The 17,871-nt window shown below is 39.2% G+C and overlaps 1 protein-coding gene across 3 annotated transcripts in view; it reads left to right on the forward strand.

Annotated features, from left to right (window-relative positions):
- Positions 1–17,871, forward strand: part of vav3b (vav 3 guanine nucleotide exchange factor b) — a 60,924-nt gene that overhangs the window by 1,380 nt on the left and 41,673 nt on the right. For all 3 annotated transcript variants that reach the window (XM_061242278.1, XM_061242276.1, XM_061242277.1), the window contains exons 2-4: positions 6,703–6,819; positions 17,389–17,447; positions 17,596–17,661. In XM_061242278.1, the coding sequence (XP_061098262.1) occupies positions 6,703–6,819; positions 17,389–17,447; positions 17,596–17,661 (242 nt within the window). The remainder of the gene's footprint in view (positions 1–6,702; positions 6,820–17,388; positions 17,448–17,595; positions 17,662–17,871) is intronic.

Here is a 17,871-nt window from a genome sequence, read left to right on the forward strand (position 1 = left end):
GATGTACTAGCTTTTGTGTGGAACGAGGCTCTTGATATTTCAACACAGTTCAATACACAATTCTACCATGCCTGACCAATCACTGCTATTAAGAATGGGGAAAAATCGAAGTGACTTTGACCATGGAATGATTGTTGGTGCCAGATGGGGTGGTTTGAGTATTTGCTGATCTCCTTGAATTTTCATGGAAAACAAGTCTTTGGAATTGACAGAAAATGGTCTGAAAAAACAAACAAACAACCCGTAAGTGGCAGTCCTGTGGGCCAAAAAATAAATTATGAGGGATGTTATTATTTTAAAGGTAGAAAAACTCAAATTAGCTCCATGCCAATTATTTTGTCAGAAGAGTAAAACATGGCATGCTGTTTCTGCACATTTCATACAGATTGAGGAAGCATGCATCCTTTTGAAACAGAAGACATGGTTATCATTCTGTTACATTAGCTTTGTAGTACATTGCAGTTACAGTCATGTTGATATATAAATAATTGAAATAGAATAGGCTCCAAGGAAGGGTGTACTGAGGAAGGATCTAAGAGGATGAACCCTTAAGAAAAGTTTGGTTGGATGTACCAAGAATTTCTAAATCTGGCTTTTAAAGACTGTTTACTTGATGTAAAAATTGACTTGACCTAAACAAAAATGCCTTCCCTGGGGCTTATTTAAAAACATTGTAGACTTTATGTCTCAAAAATGCAAAAGAAAAGTTCCTACTGCAGCACAATGTTATTGCATATCAAAGAGCAAAGTTTCCCGTTAAAGGTCAAAATAGTCCTTTGAGATGAAGAGACCAGTTTGCCACGTCAGTAGTTTTTCTCTCATTTTTTTCTCATTTTCACTTTTCATCACTTTGCGTTACTTGTGTAGCACCACTCTGCGGTAACAAAATGTTTCTACAGTGTTATACTATATTAAATATTAATTTGATTATTTACAATGATAGTTATTATTATTGATAGTGTAGGTTATATTAAATATCATATTATAACACTGGTTTTGTCGGCAATTACAATTGTTTTATTAAATATTAAATTATCATATCAGTCTTCATTTTTGAGGCAATTATGTTCAATGTGGGCATATGTTGATATGGTGCACAATCAAACATGTGGCAGACTTGCAGACTTGCAGACTTGCAGCCTCATCTTGCATATGCAGTAAAAGTGAAAGGAAGGGCCTCAGGACCCATGGGGAGGTCTTGAAATAGAAAATGGCGGCTGTGGATAATAGCATCCATATCAGTGTATAACCAAGTTACCACAATGGATATTATCTGTTTGCTTTTCCTACACATAAAAATTAGTCCAAATTTTTGTATGTACTGGTAACCATCTGACATTAAAATGTAGCTTTTGGTCTAAAGAGTTTGGTATTCTGTACTTGAGTAGCTGGATCAAAGTGGGGGTGGGGGATGGGAGGAGCAGCAAATCACAATAGGGGTTGTTCACCAATAAGTTGTTCATCAAGAACTTCTGGCTGTAAGTCTCACCCAGAACATCAACTTGGTCCAAAAAATCGTTGTGATATGTGGGGATAAATGGAGAAAAACGTACTGTAGCAGTTTTTTTTGTTGTTGATGAGAAGTCACATTTTATGGCATATCATGTTAGTAATTTTCTGTCTTTCCTGTTGCTGCTGCCTGGCTGTAACACAGTACAACCCCCATGTCCCACACACAACACTGATGTGAGAGTGTTGGACAAAGAGGAAGACTGTTCAAAACTGGTGAAATGTTTTTTAGGGAACTTCAATGCAAAGACCTCCTAGCTCCTCAAGACAAAATTCTAGAACAGGGTGTAGTGTGAGAATTACAGGGGTTGTGTGAAACATTTGTTGAAAATGAGTGATTTACAAATATGCAGTATCATTCTTTACATATGTGTCATTTTAAAAAGTATTTAAAATCTGGATGTAATTCCAGTTTTTAGGAAGTTATAAGCGATAAAACTATCAGAACTATAGAAAAGGCAGATAGAGCCCTGTAATTATCAGAGCTTGAGTGGTCTCCATGGATAAAGTATTTACAAATGACTGTTTGGTTCTAAATCATTTGCAGATTTACACTGACAACAAAAACACTGTAGTACCTGTGGAGGGTGTGCGGTTATTGGATTTTCATGATAATCTACATTAATCTTATTTAGTTTAGTCTTCAGTGTAGCATTGTATGTTAGAAACTGAACTGAAACCTGAGAGCTGCAGGACTGTCAGAACATGGTGATGGACTGCAGTTATATCCTTGAACCAAGTGCAGAAAGAACACACAGACAGATTGTCTAAAAAAGGAAGACTATTCGGTTGAGGAACAATATATCACTTTATATCTTTCTAATTCGAATTTGCTGTAAATTTTTAACAAAGTATTTGAAAGCAAACTCCTGGTAAAGTAATGTTGCACAGACCAATCCATAAAGCCACTGGCACTTAATGAAAAAGGAAAAACCAAAAAAATCCACATTGCATTTACAATACAGTCTTTTATTGCATAGCAGTCAGAGCTTTTTCGTTTATTTGCATAGTTATACAGCAGCAAAACACAGAAAATTGTCAAAGATTTATAAAATTTAGAGCCAACTTGGGTGTACAGTACAAATTAAAACAAGGTGCCTTGGTCAGTTCTCAATATATTCAGTGATGCAATATTTAGGACTCTTTAAGGCTTTGAGTCATACTTTATAGTGCTAGCTCAGCTCAGACTGGTCCAAGCTGACAAGAAGGTGACAGTAACTCAAATAACCACACATTACAACAGTGGTATGCAGAAGAGCATCTCTGAACACGCAATGCTTCAAACCTGGATTGGCTACAGCAGCAGAAGATTTAATAAGTCTAAAAATAGTGCTCACTAGGTGTATATATAAATTAATTAAAAAATAATTTGTTTAAGAAAATCTTATGACAGAATGTGATGAAATTACCTCAAAGAACATACCCCAGGGGAGTGACTTATTTTTAGAAAACCAGCTCTCAAAAACAAATGTGCAATTGCATATCCTCAAGTGATACTTGTTAGCAAACAGTGATGCTAAGCAATTCATTGTGGATCGGTTGTGAAACTGTGTATTTATAATGGTTAGTTATATCATTGGATTGGATTTACTGACTACCATTGGGAATGTTTGAATCTAATTTTAGCATTAAATGTGGGCTCTCCTACAATTGGTGAAAATACCCCACCCCAACTGATAAGGACCAATAGCGTGGGCATGCGTAATATTCAGTCAGTACAATATGGAAACGCTGGTGCTCAAAGGTACGTAGGGTGTAAATGATGAGTAGCCAAAATATGTCCCCGAACGATACTGCCCAAGGCTGGTTTATCAATGAGGTGACCTCAATTACACTGACATACTGTCTCCACCAAAGCCTGAGCAATATGACTGCACTTATAACCCTATTCGGTCAGCGTGACAGTGTCGCAAAATGTAGCCTAGTTAAACTTGTCTAGTAATACTGCCCACAAAACTGCAAAAATCTGTGGTAACCTGAGGTGACTAGAGATACAACATAAGCAATTTCCTGTATTGCAATGAGCAGCCAACACCGTATAAAATACTATAAGAGTGGCTAGTCATACAGTTTGAAAGAGATGCATGAACACTGACAATTTCATTTTGTCATTTTCTAGTAGCTACATGATAATTGTCTTCAACAGTTTAAAATGTTTGGCTACAGTGGCAAGAGGAGACAGATGCAAAATATGGTTTTTAGTAGCTGTGTTTCTCAAGAAAAAAAACACATTTTAATCTTGACTATACAGTGATACGATTAAATTTAGAGGTACTGTGATCAATAACAAAGGTCCATCTTGAATACAGTAGTCTAAACCGACAAAAATGTTGATTAACCTTGGTTATAACATCGTTTTTATCAAAAGGCAATGCTGCGTACATGCTTATCATTTTGATGTTGGTCCAGTGTGTATTCGACCAGAGGTATCCATTTTATTTATTTCAAAGTCCCATAATATGACCACATTCTCTGGCTGTGGGCCTTCTATTATGCCAGCCCCTTGTGCCGTGTCTATAAGACTGTAAAGATGTCCTTATACAAATGTCTGTAAAGATGTCCTCATACAAATACTGAATTAAAGATGGAAATGTTAATGACAATATTACAAAGGGTGTGTTACGGCTTTACAATACAATTATTTGAACTTAAGGCCTAAAATATGGCATTTATGAAATATGAAATTATAAATGGGGATTTTCACATGAAAATCCTGGGGCACCTTCACAGATGCTAGGGGTCCTCGTACCTCCTGTTTTGACTGTAATATCCAGGTTCAATCTTCATTCTTCCATTGTCATTGCCGTATAAATGGATTCTGTTTGAAGTACCACAGGCAAAGACATAATTAACTAGACCCAGATATAGCCAGAGATATATAGCCTACAGCAATGGAGCAGCTTCCAGTCCAAGTGGCTTTCAGTGCACTGTAAAATTTCAGCGCACCTCAAAGCACTCTATAAATTGAATGGCCTTTTGCATTGTGTGATTCAAGCCAGAAGTGGAGTGATAATGGATAAAGGAAACTGAGTGCAGCGCGCTGTTATTAAGTAGCATGTGAAATTAGCCATTCTGTCTGCGGTGTTTTGCTTCATGCCTTGGAGTCACTACTGAAACACATATTTACACTGAAATATATTTGCAGAAAAATAAAAAAGAGAAAGCGAGAGAACTGACTGATCATCTTGTACTGATCTGGACATACCTACCTGGACAAGTGCAGTGCAATTAGAGGAACACCAGTTAAAAATTTACTATTTCAGTTGAAAGCACATTCAGATTTGTTATTGTATTATACATCTTTCAATGCACTTCTGTGTGCAAGTGCATGAGGAACTGAAATTACAAACATTGGCTAGAAACATTTCTGGGACTTAAAGGTGTACCAAGGATTTGTGACTGGTGGCCATTTACCTGGGTGGGGCACCATATACTTGCGTGTGACACAAACGAGTACTCAACTCCAACCTCTATAATTACAAAGGAAAGCCAAAACAATGCATGTATTAAAATAAACATTTTTGTATATAGTTAGCAACAATCTTTACCTTGGAGGCTTAATAAACTATATAGGGTTAATACAACAATGAAAAACAAGAAAATAGTAAACATGCTGTCCCAATTAGCCTCCATGATGCCTGATGTTGGTAGTACGTAATGCAAATGCTTCCATGAAAAAACGCATATGACGTCACTCTCCCCTAAAAGCATTTCATAACTTTCAGTCTTCGGAGCATGGATTTCTTTCTTGGACAAAGTGAAAAGGTCAATTAATTAATATTACCCTAGATGGCGAGAGACTTTAGAGATCATTTAGATTCAGCTTCTCTTTATAGGGAAGCAACACAAAAGATTAGAGAAACAGAAAGCCTGCAACTCAAACAGTGGTCCTTTCAGAGATGCTCTGACCTCTCTCATTAACGACACGTTTCTGCCCACAGAACTGCTGCTCACTGGATGTTCTTTTGTTTTTCGCACCATTCTCTGCAAACTCTAGTGACCCCAGAAAATCCCAGGAGATCTGCAATTTTTGAAATACTCAAACCACCCTGTCTTGACCACATCTGCATGCTTTTATGGATTTGCCCACATCTGCATGCAGTTGCTGCTACATGATTGGCTGATTAAATATTTGCATTAATGAGCTGGTGTACAGGTCTACCTAATAAAGTGATCACTGACTGTACTATACAATAATAATTTCGTATATGGCCTTCACATCAGGAGATGTGGGCATTTTCATGACTTTCCAGCTATGATATTTTCCCCATTCCCAAATTCTTCACTCCTTTGATTGGTCATTTTCAATACCTGCCTTGATTTGTATGATTGGCCGTTCAATCGCAGATTCTTTTTTCAACTGGGAAGTGATCTCAATGGACAATGTTAATTTTGAGTGAAGACAGTTTTAATTGGATGGTTCCAAATCACGAAAATGACAAAGCTAAAGTATAAAATTAACATGAATGGCTGTACCCAATTAAAGTGTATTCCAGCTGGAATAATCAGATTAATGAGAGCTGTAGCAAAATGCAAGAGGTGCTCACAAGCTATATAAGTGCACAAAATAATTGCTTGATTTTGCTTGAAGAAGACATAGTTGTGTTTTCTTATGACAACATTTTTCAAGGGACATCCAGGAAACAGATTTATGTGAGGTATGGTTGTCCAAACCTTCCAAGGATTCTGTGAATCAAGGCATATTGACCTCGATTTGTTGAATGTGGTCTGAACTATCAACTGCAAAACTAGACGAAAATACTAACTTATGCATTGTTGCATGTCCTGTTGGCAGACTGTATTACAACAAGTCTTTCATACTGTTTCAACTGCACTATTATACTACTGTGACCCCTGAACCTGATGGTATATGTTTCCAACTTGTGCAAGCTTTGTCTTGTGTACCATTTTCTGTAATGTATTTAATAGGTTAAGGCTCTCTGATTAACATTTCAACAGATACCTGAAATTAAACGGCAAATCCAAGTGTTTTCTTAATTGGCCTTCCTGATTCACATGTTAATATTAATATGTTAGTTCTAAATCAATGTAAACCTCTGATGTCTGAGGGACAGTTGATGAATTATTATAACACTGTTCCAGTATGTGGATGTGTCCCTGTGGTCCACAGTATGGATACTGTAAATATAATTTTGCTGACATTGATAGGATATTACTCTCCCTCTGTTCTAGTTCCTCTGCCTGAAGAACATTCGGACATTCTTGAATGCCTGCTGGGAAATATTTGGCATGAAGAAGAATGAACTGTTCGAGGCGTTTGACCTATTTGATGTCCGGGACTTTGGAAAGGTAAGACCTGCTGATGTACTTGTTTCACTATTGCTCTTTTCCTCACTGACTTTGAAGTTTCAGAGAAAATTGTGGGGAATGAACATTCAACAAGTAAAACTGTTAGATAATGAACCATCTCCCCAAGTAGTGCATTGATTTTATGTTTGGGTTGAAAAGATCTACCACCTACCCACAGAGACGCACAGTGGTATACGAATTCTGTACTGCTTCTGTTTGTACTGAACCAAAACAAACAAAAATTGTGTTAATGGCCATTCCACTCTTCAGAATAAAAATAGCTCCTCTAGTAACGTTCGCCTTCATGGATGGACAGCTTTGCTTCGCCTCATTATCTTCAGCTATTACTTGAATCTCAGCCTGGAATCTCTTGATTAAAATTATCGTCCCCTGCTGGGAGTGCACAGTGCAGTCTGGAGTTGGCTTAATTAAAGATGGTCCTAATGCAGCGGGACTTCAGTGGCAGCTGTCATGACAAACTTGGGGTGTGTTCCAAAACACAGCCTAGATACTTGTGAGCTTGATAGCGCGTATTGGCATGTGTATATCTGAGTAAGTAGGCTATGTGAGGCATATGAAGTGACACTTTCGCGTCATCGTTTTGCTGTGAAATGTAACTTTTTTATATTGAGGTTATCTCACAAAATCCACAAAGTGTTACAATAACCAAGTGTACAGTAATAGACATAGCGCTAAGCCCCATCAATACTAACCAGAACCCTAAAGAAAACCAATTTGAATACACAGTAGTATGAAAAAGAGAAACGGGCAGAATCCATGCCGAAGTGAAAACAGTCCTCTCCTCAAGAGTCTGTTAACCAATACCTCACCGATGTTCCAAAAGAGGAATTGAGGTAACTTCTGACTTCCCGTTTTAACAGAACAGAATCAGAAGCGCAGAATCAGAATCATCAGAAAAATAGTCAATGCAATTTATACTCCTGCATCTTTCAGCATCTCCAGTAATAGGCATCTTTTAGTTTGGTTGCTAGGCGATGGCATCCCTGCCTCCCTGCCTCTCATGAAGAGCATTGCCAGGCAACAGCGCGCATCTCCTACTGGGATCTCCAGAATGGGACTCTGGCATCCTCCACTTTGGTTGTTCAGCAGTGGGACCTCAGCATCCTCCACTCCAGCTGTAAAAATAAACTGAACGCACAGCAGCACCAAAACAAAATGCATTGCAGGAAAGACACAATAAAACAGAAACTACATTAATTGTTTCTCCTGAAAAATGTTCCTATTGAACTCGGTGGAATAAATATTATGGAGAAAGAATTATTGTGGTATCTACTGCCTATCTGACAGCAGCAGTTTGAGGCTCTTTTCATACCTTGGACCCCTGATGACTTAAAACCATTTAGGCAACAAATGTGTTCCATACTGTATTAGCATAATTATGCTGAATGTAGTCCCACCCCCAAATTCTCGTACAGATCCATATAAATGCAAGGACTTTTAGTATCGCTTGTAGGACAACCTGAAAATAAGATATCCAGACTCTGAGGAGGAATCAGGCATATGGAACAAAAATATAAAGCACGACTTGTTACGATGTTAATTTCCCTCACACATTGAACATGGGGAACTACATATAAAAATTGCTGTAATTACTACATGGTGAAACCAAAATGTATAAATATACCCTTTAATAAAAGCTCTGAGTCTGCACTTTAACCACATATGAATTGTTTGATTACAAACAGAGAAAATAAAATTTTAAATCAGAAAAAGCCAAGGTGACTCAGTAGTGTAGAGTAGTGTATTGCAATTTCTATGCATGTTCTTTTTGGAACAGTACTTGATTTATCAGCCATTAATGAAGTACCTTCTATGTGTTCTACATAGTATGCAAGTGTGCATTTTGGGACATGCCTGTGTGGGCATTTATGAAGTTCATTGTGTGCTCATGCGCAGAGGTAACGGGATTGGCCTGGACATTGTTTTGTTTCTGGGGCTTGTAGACCCCTTCAGTGGTGGGCTGGTGGTGTGATCAATGATGTCCACCCCCGGCGGTGGGTCTCTGGCGGTCACTGGGTTGTGCTAACAATCCCTTCACACACCATCTGTTTCAGGAAAGCACATCCTACAGGTTCAACATGACCGCAGCCTTGCCAATACGAAATCAAGAAGTGAGGTTAGGGTTGAACCTAGAATTGAGCAGAATAATTAAGCAGTAATAATGGGGAACAAACAGAAATAAACATGTCTCCATGGTTTATATTGATTTCCGTAATAGTTTGTTGTACACATACAGTACAGTAACCATTAGGTTGCATGTGTCTACACTCAGCAACCACTTTATCAGGTAGACCTGTTCACCAAAATAATCAACAGTGGTATGCAGAAGAGCATCACTGAACACACAATGCGTCAAACCAATACGTCTAAAAAATAAGTTTAATAGATACCTGATAAAGGGGTGTACATCTACATGTGTAATGTTAACCAGCGGAATGTCCTGTCTTGCACATAGCAGCAGCAGTTTCACCTTTCAAGGTCGTCTATAATCAATACCCCTCGCCTGTTAACCCCCTCATTCTCTGCCCCTCCCCCGGCCCTACGGGCTATACTAAAGGACATGCATTTTTATTTGTTATATTTACATTGTTAAATGGAGGTAATCTTGTGGAAAATGGAAAACAATGACAAATAGTGAAACTATCACACCTCCAGAACAGATCAGAACAGAGAAGGTTTATAATAGTATAGGTGTCTGTGCTTAGGCTGAGTTAAGCTTATGCAATTAAATGGAAAGATTTGTTTGTGTGTGTGTCTTTTTTGCTGGGGTGTTTTTTTTGCAGGGATGAGCTTTGATTATTGATTATTGGAATTATGAGGTTAATTGCTTAAAACTCAATTTCACAATTTTAAACTGTATTTTTGTGGAAAACCTCACACATATACTCACTGAGCACTTTATTAGGTATTTAATAGACTTATTGGTATTCTGCTGCTGTAGCCTATCCACTTAGAGGTTTGATATGTTGTGTGTTCAGAGATGCTCTTCTGCATACCACTGTTGTATAGTGTGGTTATTTGCATTACTGTCACCTTCCTGTCAGCACATTTGCCTAATGTTAATAAAATGCATCTTTTGTCTCTACTGGGAAAATTTTGCCCTGTTGCCATTGTTTACTCATTCTATGTCAGTGAACCTAAATTAAACACTCACTATAAACCTCAGCGATAAGCAAAGACCAGTGTATACAGTATACTGTGAGATGGGCAGGAACCGCTAGAGCAACAGTGACTAACTGCACAAGGATGGGATAGATATATAACCATCAAACCACTTTTACATTTTATATTACATCAGGTCAAGCTTTCTTCTAGGATTGCTGGCAGCTTCATATCTTGATGATTTTTACTGTATAATGGTATGCACACATGTCACTGGGGTTCTACCCTATAGGTATGTAAACTTGTACCACGAGCAAGCAGTGCATAATTCATTTATAACCTTTTTGCTTGTAAAAGGCACTTATTAGAAACAAAATAGAACATTATTATGCTTCCATGGTACATTTATTCCCTAAGAAGTAAAATATTCCTCCATTGTAGCTTTATTTGTTGAGAGTGTACCCCTGGTGAGACATGGCCAAATGTGTCCCACTTTGAGGAGTCCTCAACATATTGAGCAAATGACACGCTGTAATGTAGGGCCCGGCCTGCACTCGAAACAGACTAATGCTTATGAAAATGAGGTTTACATTTGATTAATGCCATGCATTAATCTCTCGACATTTACAAGTCAGATGCTCTGTTTTTTCCCGTTATTGTTCTTATTCACACTTTTTGTGTAGCCTCTTAAAAACCAGGCTATGATTACTGTATTTCCCTCTGGTTTTAATTTACCATGACAAAGCTTGTCTATGATAAGCTCCTGAACACACAGTAACTCAAGTTCGAGTGGCTTTACTTTCAGTAGAAGACAGGGAGCTGCCCTTATAGAATAGAGTTATTGTTGGGGGAAAGATACACCAGCATGCAGGACTATGTTATGAAGATAAGCACCAGGCCTTTGTGGACCAGTTTGAGCTGTGTGAAACAATAGATGAGAGCTGGTTTACTGCAGGCTAATTTTACCTCTTAAAGTGTCGGCTGCAGCCAGAGACAGGAAGTGTGTAATGCGGCAACCACTTTGAGTTTCCTGGCTTAGCTGTGGAGTGGGAACCCAGGTGTGTGCGTGGGTGTTTGTGTGTGTGTGTGTGTGTGTGTGTGTGTGCGCGTGTGTGAGTTTGAGTGTTTGTTACTGTGCATGTATATATTCATCTATCAAGGTGTTTGTAATGTGTAAGTAAGTAAGCATGAGTTTGTATGTACATGCATGTATGCATGTGTCTATTTGCCTATGAGGACATGCATGTATGTATACAGTAAATGCATAGGTGAATTTGCGTGTGTATGCATGCTCAAAAGTCTCCTGAGATCAGTCAGTGTTTGCAGAGAATGGTGCAAAAAACTAAAAACAGGCAGTGAGCAGCAGTTCTGCAGGCAGAAATGCGTTGTTAATGAGAGAGGTCAGAGGAGAATTGCCAGACTGGTCGAAGCTGACAGGAAGATGACAGTAATGCAAATAACCATGCATTATAACAGTGGTATGCAGAAGAGCATCTCTGAACACACAGCACATCAAACCACTAAGTGGATAGGCTACAGCAGAAGAAGACTTAATAAGTCTAAAACACAAGTCTAATAAATACCTAATAAAGTGCTCGGCGAGTGTACATGTGTATACATTATTGTCTATGTGTGAGTGTATGAGTTTGTTTGTGTGGGCGTGAGAGAGAGTGTGTGTGTATGTGTGTGTGTGTGTGTGTGTGTGTGTGCATGAGAGAGAGTGCGTGTGTATGTTTATGTGTGCCTCATGGCTCTTCCTTTGGTCTCTTGCCTCCAGCCTGCTGCGTGTTCCTTTAATGCTGGCAGGTCACTGAGTGTATATACATGTGTATACATTAGTGTCTGTGTGTGAGTGTATGCGTGTGTGTGTTTGTGTGTGAGTGTGTGAGTGTGTGTGTGTTTGTGTGTGTGTGAGAGAGAGAGAGAGAGAGAGAGAGAGCGAGAGAGAGTGTGTATGTTTGTGTGTGTGTGTGCCTTGTGGCTCTCACTTTGGTCTCTTGCCTCCAGCTTGCTGTGTGTTCCTTTCATGTCAGCAGGTCACTGAGTGTATGTACATGTGTATACATTTGTGTGTGTATGTGTGTGTGTGTGTGTGTGTGAGAGAGAGAGAGAGTGCATGTGTATATTTGTGTGTGGCTTGTGGCTCTCCCTTTGGTCTCTTGCCTCCAGCTTGCTGTGTGTTCCTTTCATGTCAGCAGGTCACTGAGTGTATATACATGTGTATACATTTGTGTGTGTATGTGTGTGTGTGTGTGTGTGTGAGAGAGAGAGAGAGAGTGCATGTGTATGTTTGTGTGTGGCTTGTGGCTCTCCCTTTGGTCTCTTGCCTCCAACTTGCTGTGTGTTCCTTCCATGTCAGCAGGTCACTGAGTGTATATACATGTGTATACATTTGTGTGTGTGTGTGTGTTTGTGTGTGAGAGAGAGAGAGAGAGAGAGTGTGTATGTTTGTGTGTGCCTCATGGCTTTACCTTTGGTATCTTGCCTCCAGCTTGCTGCGTGTTCCTTTAACGCTAGCAGGTCACTGAGTGTATACACATGTGTATACATTAGTGTCCATGTGTGAGTGTATGCGTGTTTGTGTTTGTGTAAGTGTGTGTGCCTTGTGGCTCTCCCTTTGGTCTCTTGCCTCCAGCTTGCTGTGTGTTCCTTCCATGCCAGCAGGTCACTGAGTGGACACAGTAAACAGTGACAGCTTCTCCCTTCCTGCACACACCGTGGGTCAAAAAAAGGTCTTAGTCACTCCTCCAGTGGCAGTGCTGCAGGCCTGTTACAATCTCCAATCTCCAAATCAACTTTTTGAAGTAGACTACATTCTTCTTGTTTTTCAGTTTACATATTTTGGTTTTCCTGTCTGAAATTCAGCCATCTCATGGAACACAAAACTAACCAGGCGCAAATCAGTTTTCACCCCCTGGTGGTCTGACAGAGAAGTACACTTGGTAATTGTTAGCAGGAGTTTCTTACAAACAACTTGTGAGCCACATAGTGTCACATTTATTTATACAGAAAAAAATACATTACATTATCAGAAGGAGGATATTGAAAAGACTGAAATAAACTTTTAATTACCCCATGGTAGAGATAGGACTTTTGATCCTGACCACTGCCATTGCATTTATCAGGATGTTCTGCTGGCAGGATACTATGGGACCATCTCTGAATACTGTTGAACCATCATATAGTTCATATGGGAAACACTAAAATGCAAAGAAGTCAGAACATTTTAAATAAAGTGTCCAGACACCCACATTAGTATGTGCTGTACATGTTCTGTTCTGTTCTTTTTTATTTTTCAAACTCCTGTAGTGCTAATTTCCTTTACCATTGTGCTGCTCAGTGGATCTCAGGAGTGCTGGTGGATTGCCAGTTTTACAGGATAGGCTATATAAATAGCCCCAATACAGTTTTCCTGAGTGCCTAGTGAATAACTGCACTTCAGAGCGCCTTTAGAGAGAGTTATGTGCACCAAAGGCGCCCGGTAAATACGATGTGTTATTTATTTATTTACTGCAGAATGGAAAACATTTTAATGGGGAGATATTTAAAGCAACAGGCCCACCTGTGCTAGCGAGAAGCCGCAGATAAGACACAGGAAACTAGAACAGATCCCCCACCTGATATAGCATGTCTTGCATTTGCTCATTGACTGTAAGGCCCTGTGACAAATGATCAGTGAATGCTCTCTCCTGCTAATCTGTGCCAGGGCTTTTTATATCTCCTTACAATATTCTTTCTTTGTGTATGTAATGCTACACTACTCATACTGCTGCTGAAGTTTTACCATTCCACGCATACAGTAGAGAAGGGTAGCACAGCTTGCTCAAGGCTTGAGACTCAACCCTGCACCATGCTGCTCGAAAGCCAATTTTACTGGGCAGGATGTTGCACTGGAGGAATTCCTTGACTAGAGGCATAACCGAGAACCGATTGCCACATTGATCTTCACACCATATTACTGTTTTCGGGAATTTATATAGCCTATTCCTGTCATCTTAACCATGTCGATTTTTTTTGTTTTACAACTGTGGTAGTGTGGTAAAACTGAAGTACCTGTCTGACGTACTTTTTAACATCAGGGTGTTCATGGATATGGTGTGTAAGAGTATTGTAATACAGGGAACGACTGTTAAAATGTGGACTCATATAGTATCTGTGTTGGCTACAAATGGAACTGTTTTCCACAGGCAGTAGAAAATCTCTCTTTCACTTGGAGAGATCTGAAATGTAATTCATTTGATGCTTTGATTTCAAAAAGTCCAAAAAAAAGCATATTGTGTTTTCCACATAATTCATAGTACAGCAGTTGGCTGTATCAGTCTGACCTTTGCTTAAAGTTTCCTGATCTATGTGCATCTCAGGAAGCTTTGAAAGACTGAAAGACACTTTACTCTTAAGAAGTATGAACAGTATGTAAGGAATATTCTCTCTTCTGTTCCTATGGCTGCCACAGACAGACCATCAGTACCCTATGACGGTTGCAGCATTAATAGAAGTGTGAAATGAAAGGAATTGTCTAAAGGTCTTGCTGAGTGAACAGCACATAACCCAGTGCTCCTCTGAATCCAATAAGAAATATATTTTATTCAGGCTGCTGCAATATTCTCTTTGATGTGTAAGATATTAAAACGTAAACTGACGGGTAAATCATATCACAATTACAAGGGATCTGTGTGGCCAAATGGAGACAGTAATTGACGTCTGAATAGGTGATTGGGCAGAAGAGACCAATAAACTCCTGAAACCAACAATAGCCAGTAGAATACATGGATAGGTGATCAAACAGTTACTCAGGCCAACCATTTAGAGTTGAGTAGGTGAATAGGTGATCAAATGGTTACTCAGGCCAACCATCGAGAATTCTAATTGTATTTAAGGTCAATGTTCTCACAAAACAGGACTCAGACGGACTCTGCTGAATCCAGAGTGCTTGCTGGTATTCTTGTATTACCTGCCATTTACTTTGTCATTGTTGGTATCGGAATAAAGGCCTTTATTCCGAGCTGTTGCTGCGATAGCAGGACTTGAGGTTGATCAAGAGCTGCATTGGGTGAGTGTGACCTGAGAGGATTAGTTAGATATCACTGCTCTCCTCTCTTTGTGTAACATTGGGCACTCAAATGATGTGGTGCACATAACCACATAGAAATATAGATCATCTGCAGACCACCAGCTACAAAACAGTGGCACTATGCAGAGAACACAGAAGCAAGGTGCTGTGCTAAATTCAGACTCCATGTACGCTAGAGAAAGGCTCCCTCTATGAATAACTGCAGTGGTCCACTGTTTTACACAGGTAAATCCTATGCTACGGTCCTTCTGTTGGAATGGAATAATACTACAGGATTGTGCTTAGTTTAAAAACAAAACCACTGTACTTTTGCTAAACTTCACAGAATACATTTAAGCTGCTCAATGTGGTGTGAGGAGGGATGATTGCAGTTTGCAGTGAATTTTATGTGAAGAAAAGAAATGCAACATTCTCATTCTCTCTCTAAATTAGGTTTCATTTACTTGTACTGCTGTGTTAACCTGCGCTTTGAAGAACTCAAACCTGTATGTAAATGTACAGAACATTTGAACATGACAAACAAAAAACATTTGATGACAAACTAAAAACATAAAAAAATTGCATTATATCTGTGAGCACTGAAGCCATTTTATACAGTAATTGAATATAATTATTATATGAATATTATATTAAATTAGTATGCCCATTTCTGTTTTGTTTTCCAATGCCTTGGCATAGAATATTAGAGCACCAATGAGGAAAACAGGAGGCTGTTTTCTAAATGGCAGCTCCAATTGGAAAATTACGATTTGCCATTGAGTCGTATACAGTGTGCGCACAAAGGCATCGTTGAACACAGGAGCTGAGGAAATGCAGGTGCCGTACAGTTGTAGTCAGAAATAGGCACCGATTCATCAGCCTTGCTGAAGCTCCAGAGAGAGCCTGGAGTATTATCAGGGGAAGGGTTTCCTGGCATCGTAAAACATGAGCCCTGCGGTTTATATTTTACAAAGTTCAAGCTGTGGATGATGAATGACCAAGGCTGCATCAAATGCCGTTTTTCAGAAGAAAATTCCAGCACTGCATATTGTCCATGTTCAAGACACAGATCTGCATGCAGATTTAAATGTATGTTTGCGGAGGGTGCTTAATCTTTATGCATTCTTGTGTTACATACATTATTGCACATGTTTTGCTGAGCAGGGGCTACACATTCTTGGAACATTCTAGTTTTTTTCTCCTTGTTTATTATTGTTATTGCATGTACTGCATAGTTCTCCCGGAAATAGTGTATATGGTCACATTCAACCAATTGGTTTCACATTTTTTATTTATTATCGCTTTCCACAGGTCTTTATTGTTGCAAAAGGCGAGTATTGCTGGGCTGAATGGTCTGTTCTTGCCATTACCTTATGTTATGTTATATGCAAGTTAATTTACAGCCCATATTAAAGCAGACATACAATGTAGGATACAACAATGACAGAAATGAAAATTTCATTGGATGTTATTGCCTGAGGAAACTTTGTGATGAACAAACATGCTCTCTTGCTGTCGGTGACTTGCTGTCCGCCATGAAAGGGGCAGTACCATCAAGTAAGGTGAAACTAAGCTGCCATAGTGAAATGAGCACAGATTGAAATGAGCACAGATTGCATTCTGATTGAACGAAGATTTGAGAAAGAGTATAGACTTCTACAAATATGGACAACATTATGAAAAGCAAGTTTTGAAATAATAATTACATTTCAACAAAACACGACAGAGGGTGGGAAATGCTGTTTGTTAGTCAGCTGACATATAAAAGCCAATTAGCTTTGTGTGAGCAGATGCACTGGTACCGAACCAGGTGTTTGACAGGACGAGGCGTGGAAACCACAGTGGCTGCCCAAATCTCTCTCTCATCTCCCGCTACTTCTGAGAACCTACATTTACTTGCAAAACTTCCTGTTATGCGGGGCTGCATTCAGGATTGTGCACGACCACTTCCTCCAGAGAAGAGTAGCGAAAATTTTATTGGGTTCACAACACTGAGAGAGATATGATCGCTGTTAAAACCAAACGACATTGGGGGAAAACATAAACGCAAGAGTCTTGTCCTTGTGTTGTGAGACACTAGACTACCAGCCAACTATCAACTGCATATAACCACACTGAATAACTGCAAACTCTATGTCTATGTGCAGCTGTTCTAATATTAATCATTGTTATTAATCATAAGTATCATTTTTTATTACTGTTACACTCCAGATAGGTGCACAATTTCACAGTTTATACAGTTTTCAGGAGTTGACCATGATGCTTTGTTTGTATGTACAGTAATGTTCCTAGATGGGGAATGACTGACAATTCAGGGTGAGTGACTGAATCAAATGATGGGAAATGTAATGTCTCACCATTGCTGCTTGACTTGTAAATTCCCTCTGTTGTTTTAGGTGATGGACACCTTATCCAGACTTTCACACACAGAGTTTGCACAACAGGCAGATATAAGGTAGGACTGGATGGAGAATTCAGATCCGATTTTTATTTTTTTTGTACAACAGACATGCAACAAAGCCCTCAGGACTTCCAGGCTTGAGAAGGTATTCAGCAAATTAAGTCCTACATTCAGATTTGTCTGTTTGCATGTTTTCCAACAGGCCATTTCCAACAGAGGAAAGTTTGGGGGATGAAGATATATACAATGACCTAGAAGACTTGATAGAGTACGTATTGGCCTCATTCTACTAGAATGTTCTATTTGTGGTTTACAGGTTCAATATGGAAATCTGCATGCTGCAAAAGACATAGGACATTTACTGGCTGCTTTATTGATGGGTTACAGCACCCGCATGTTTTTGCATAAGTAAGGAATGTCTTCCTGATTCACTGGCAGGTACAAACTTTTCAACATTAGCATGATGACCATGCATTGG

The sequence above is a fragment of the Conger conger genome, chromosome 5, assembly GCF_963514075.1.
Source record: "Conger conger chromosome 5, fConCon1.1, whole genome shotgun sequence".
NCBI lineage: Eukaryota > Metazoa > Chordata > Actinopteri > Anguilliformes > Congridae > Conger > Conger conger.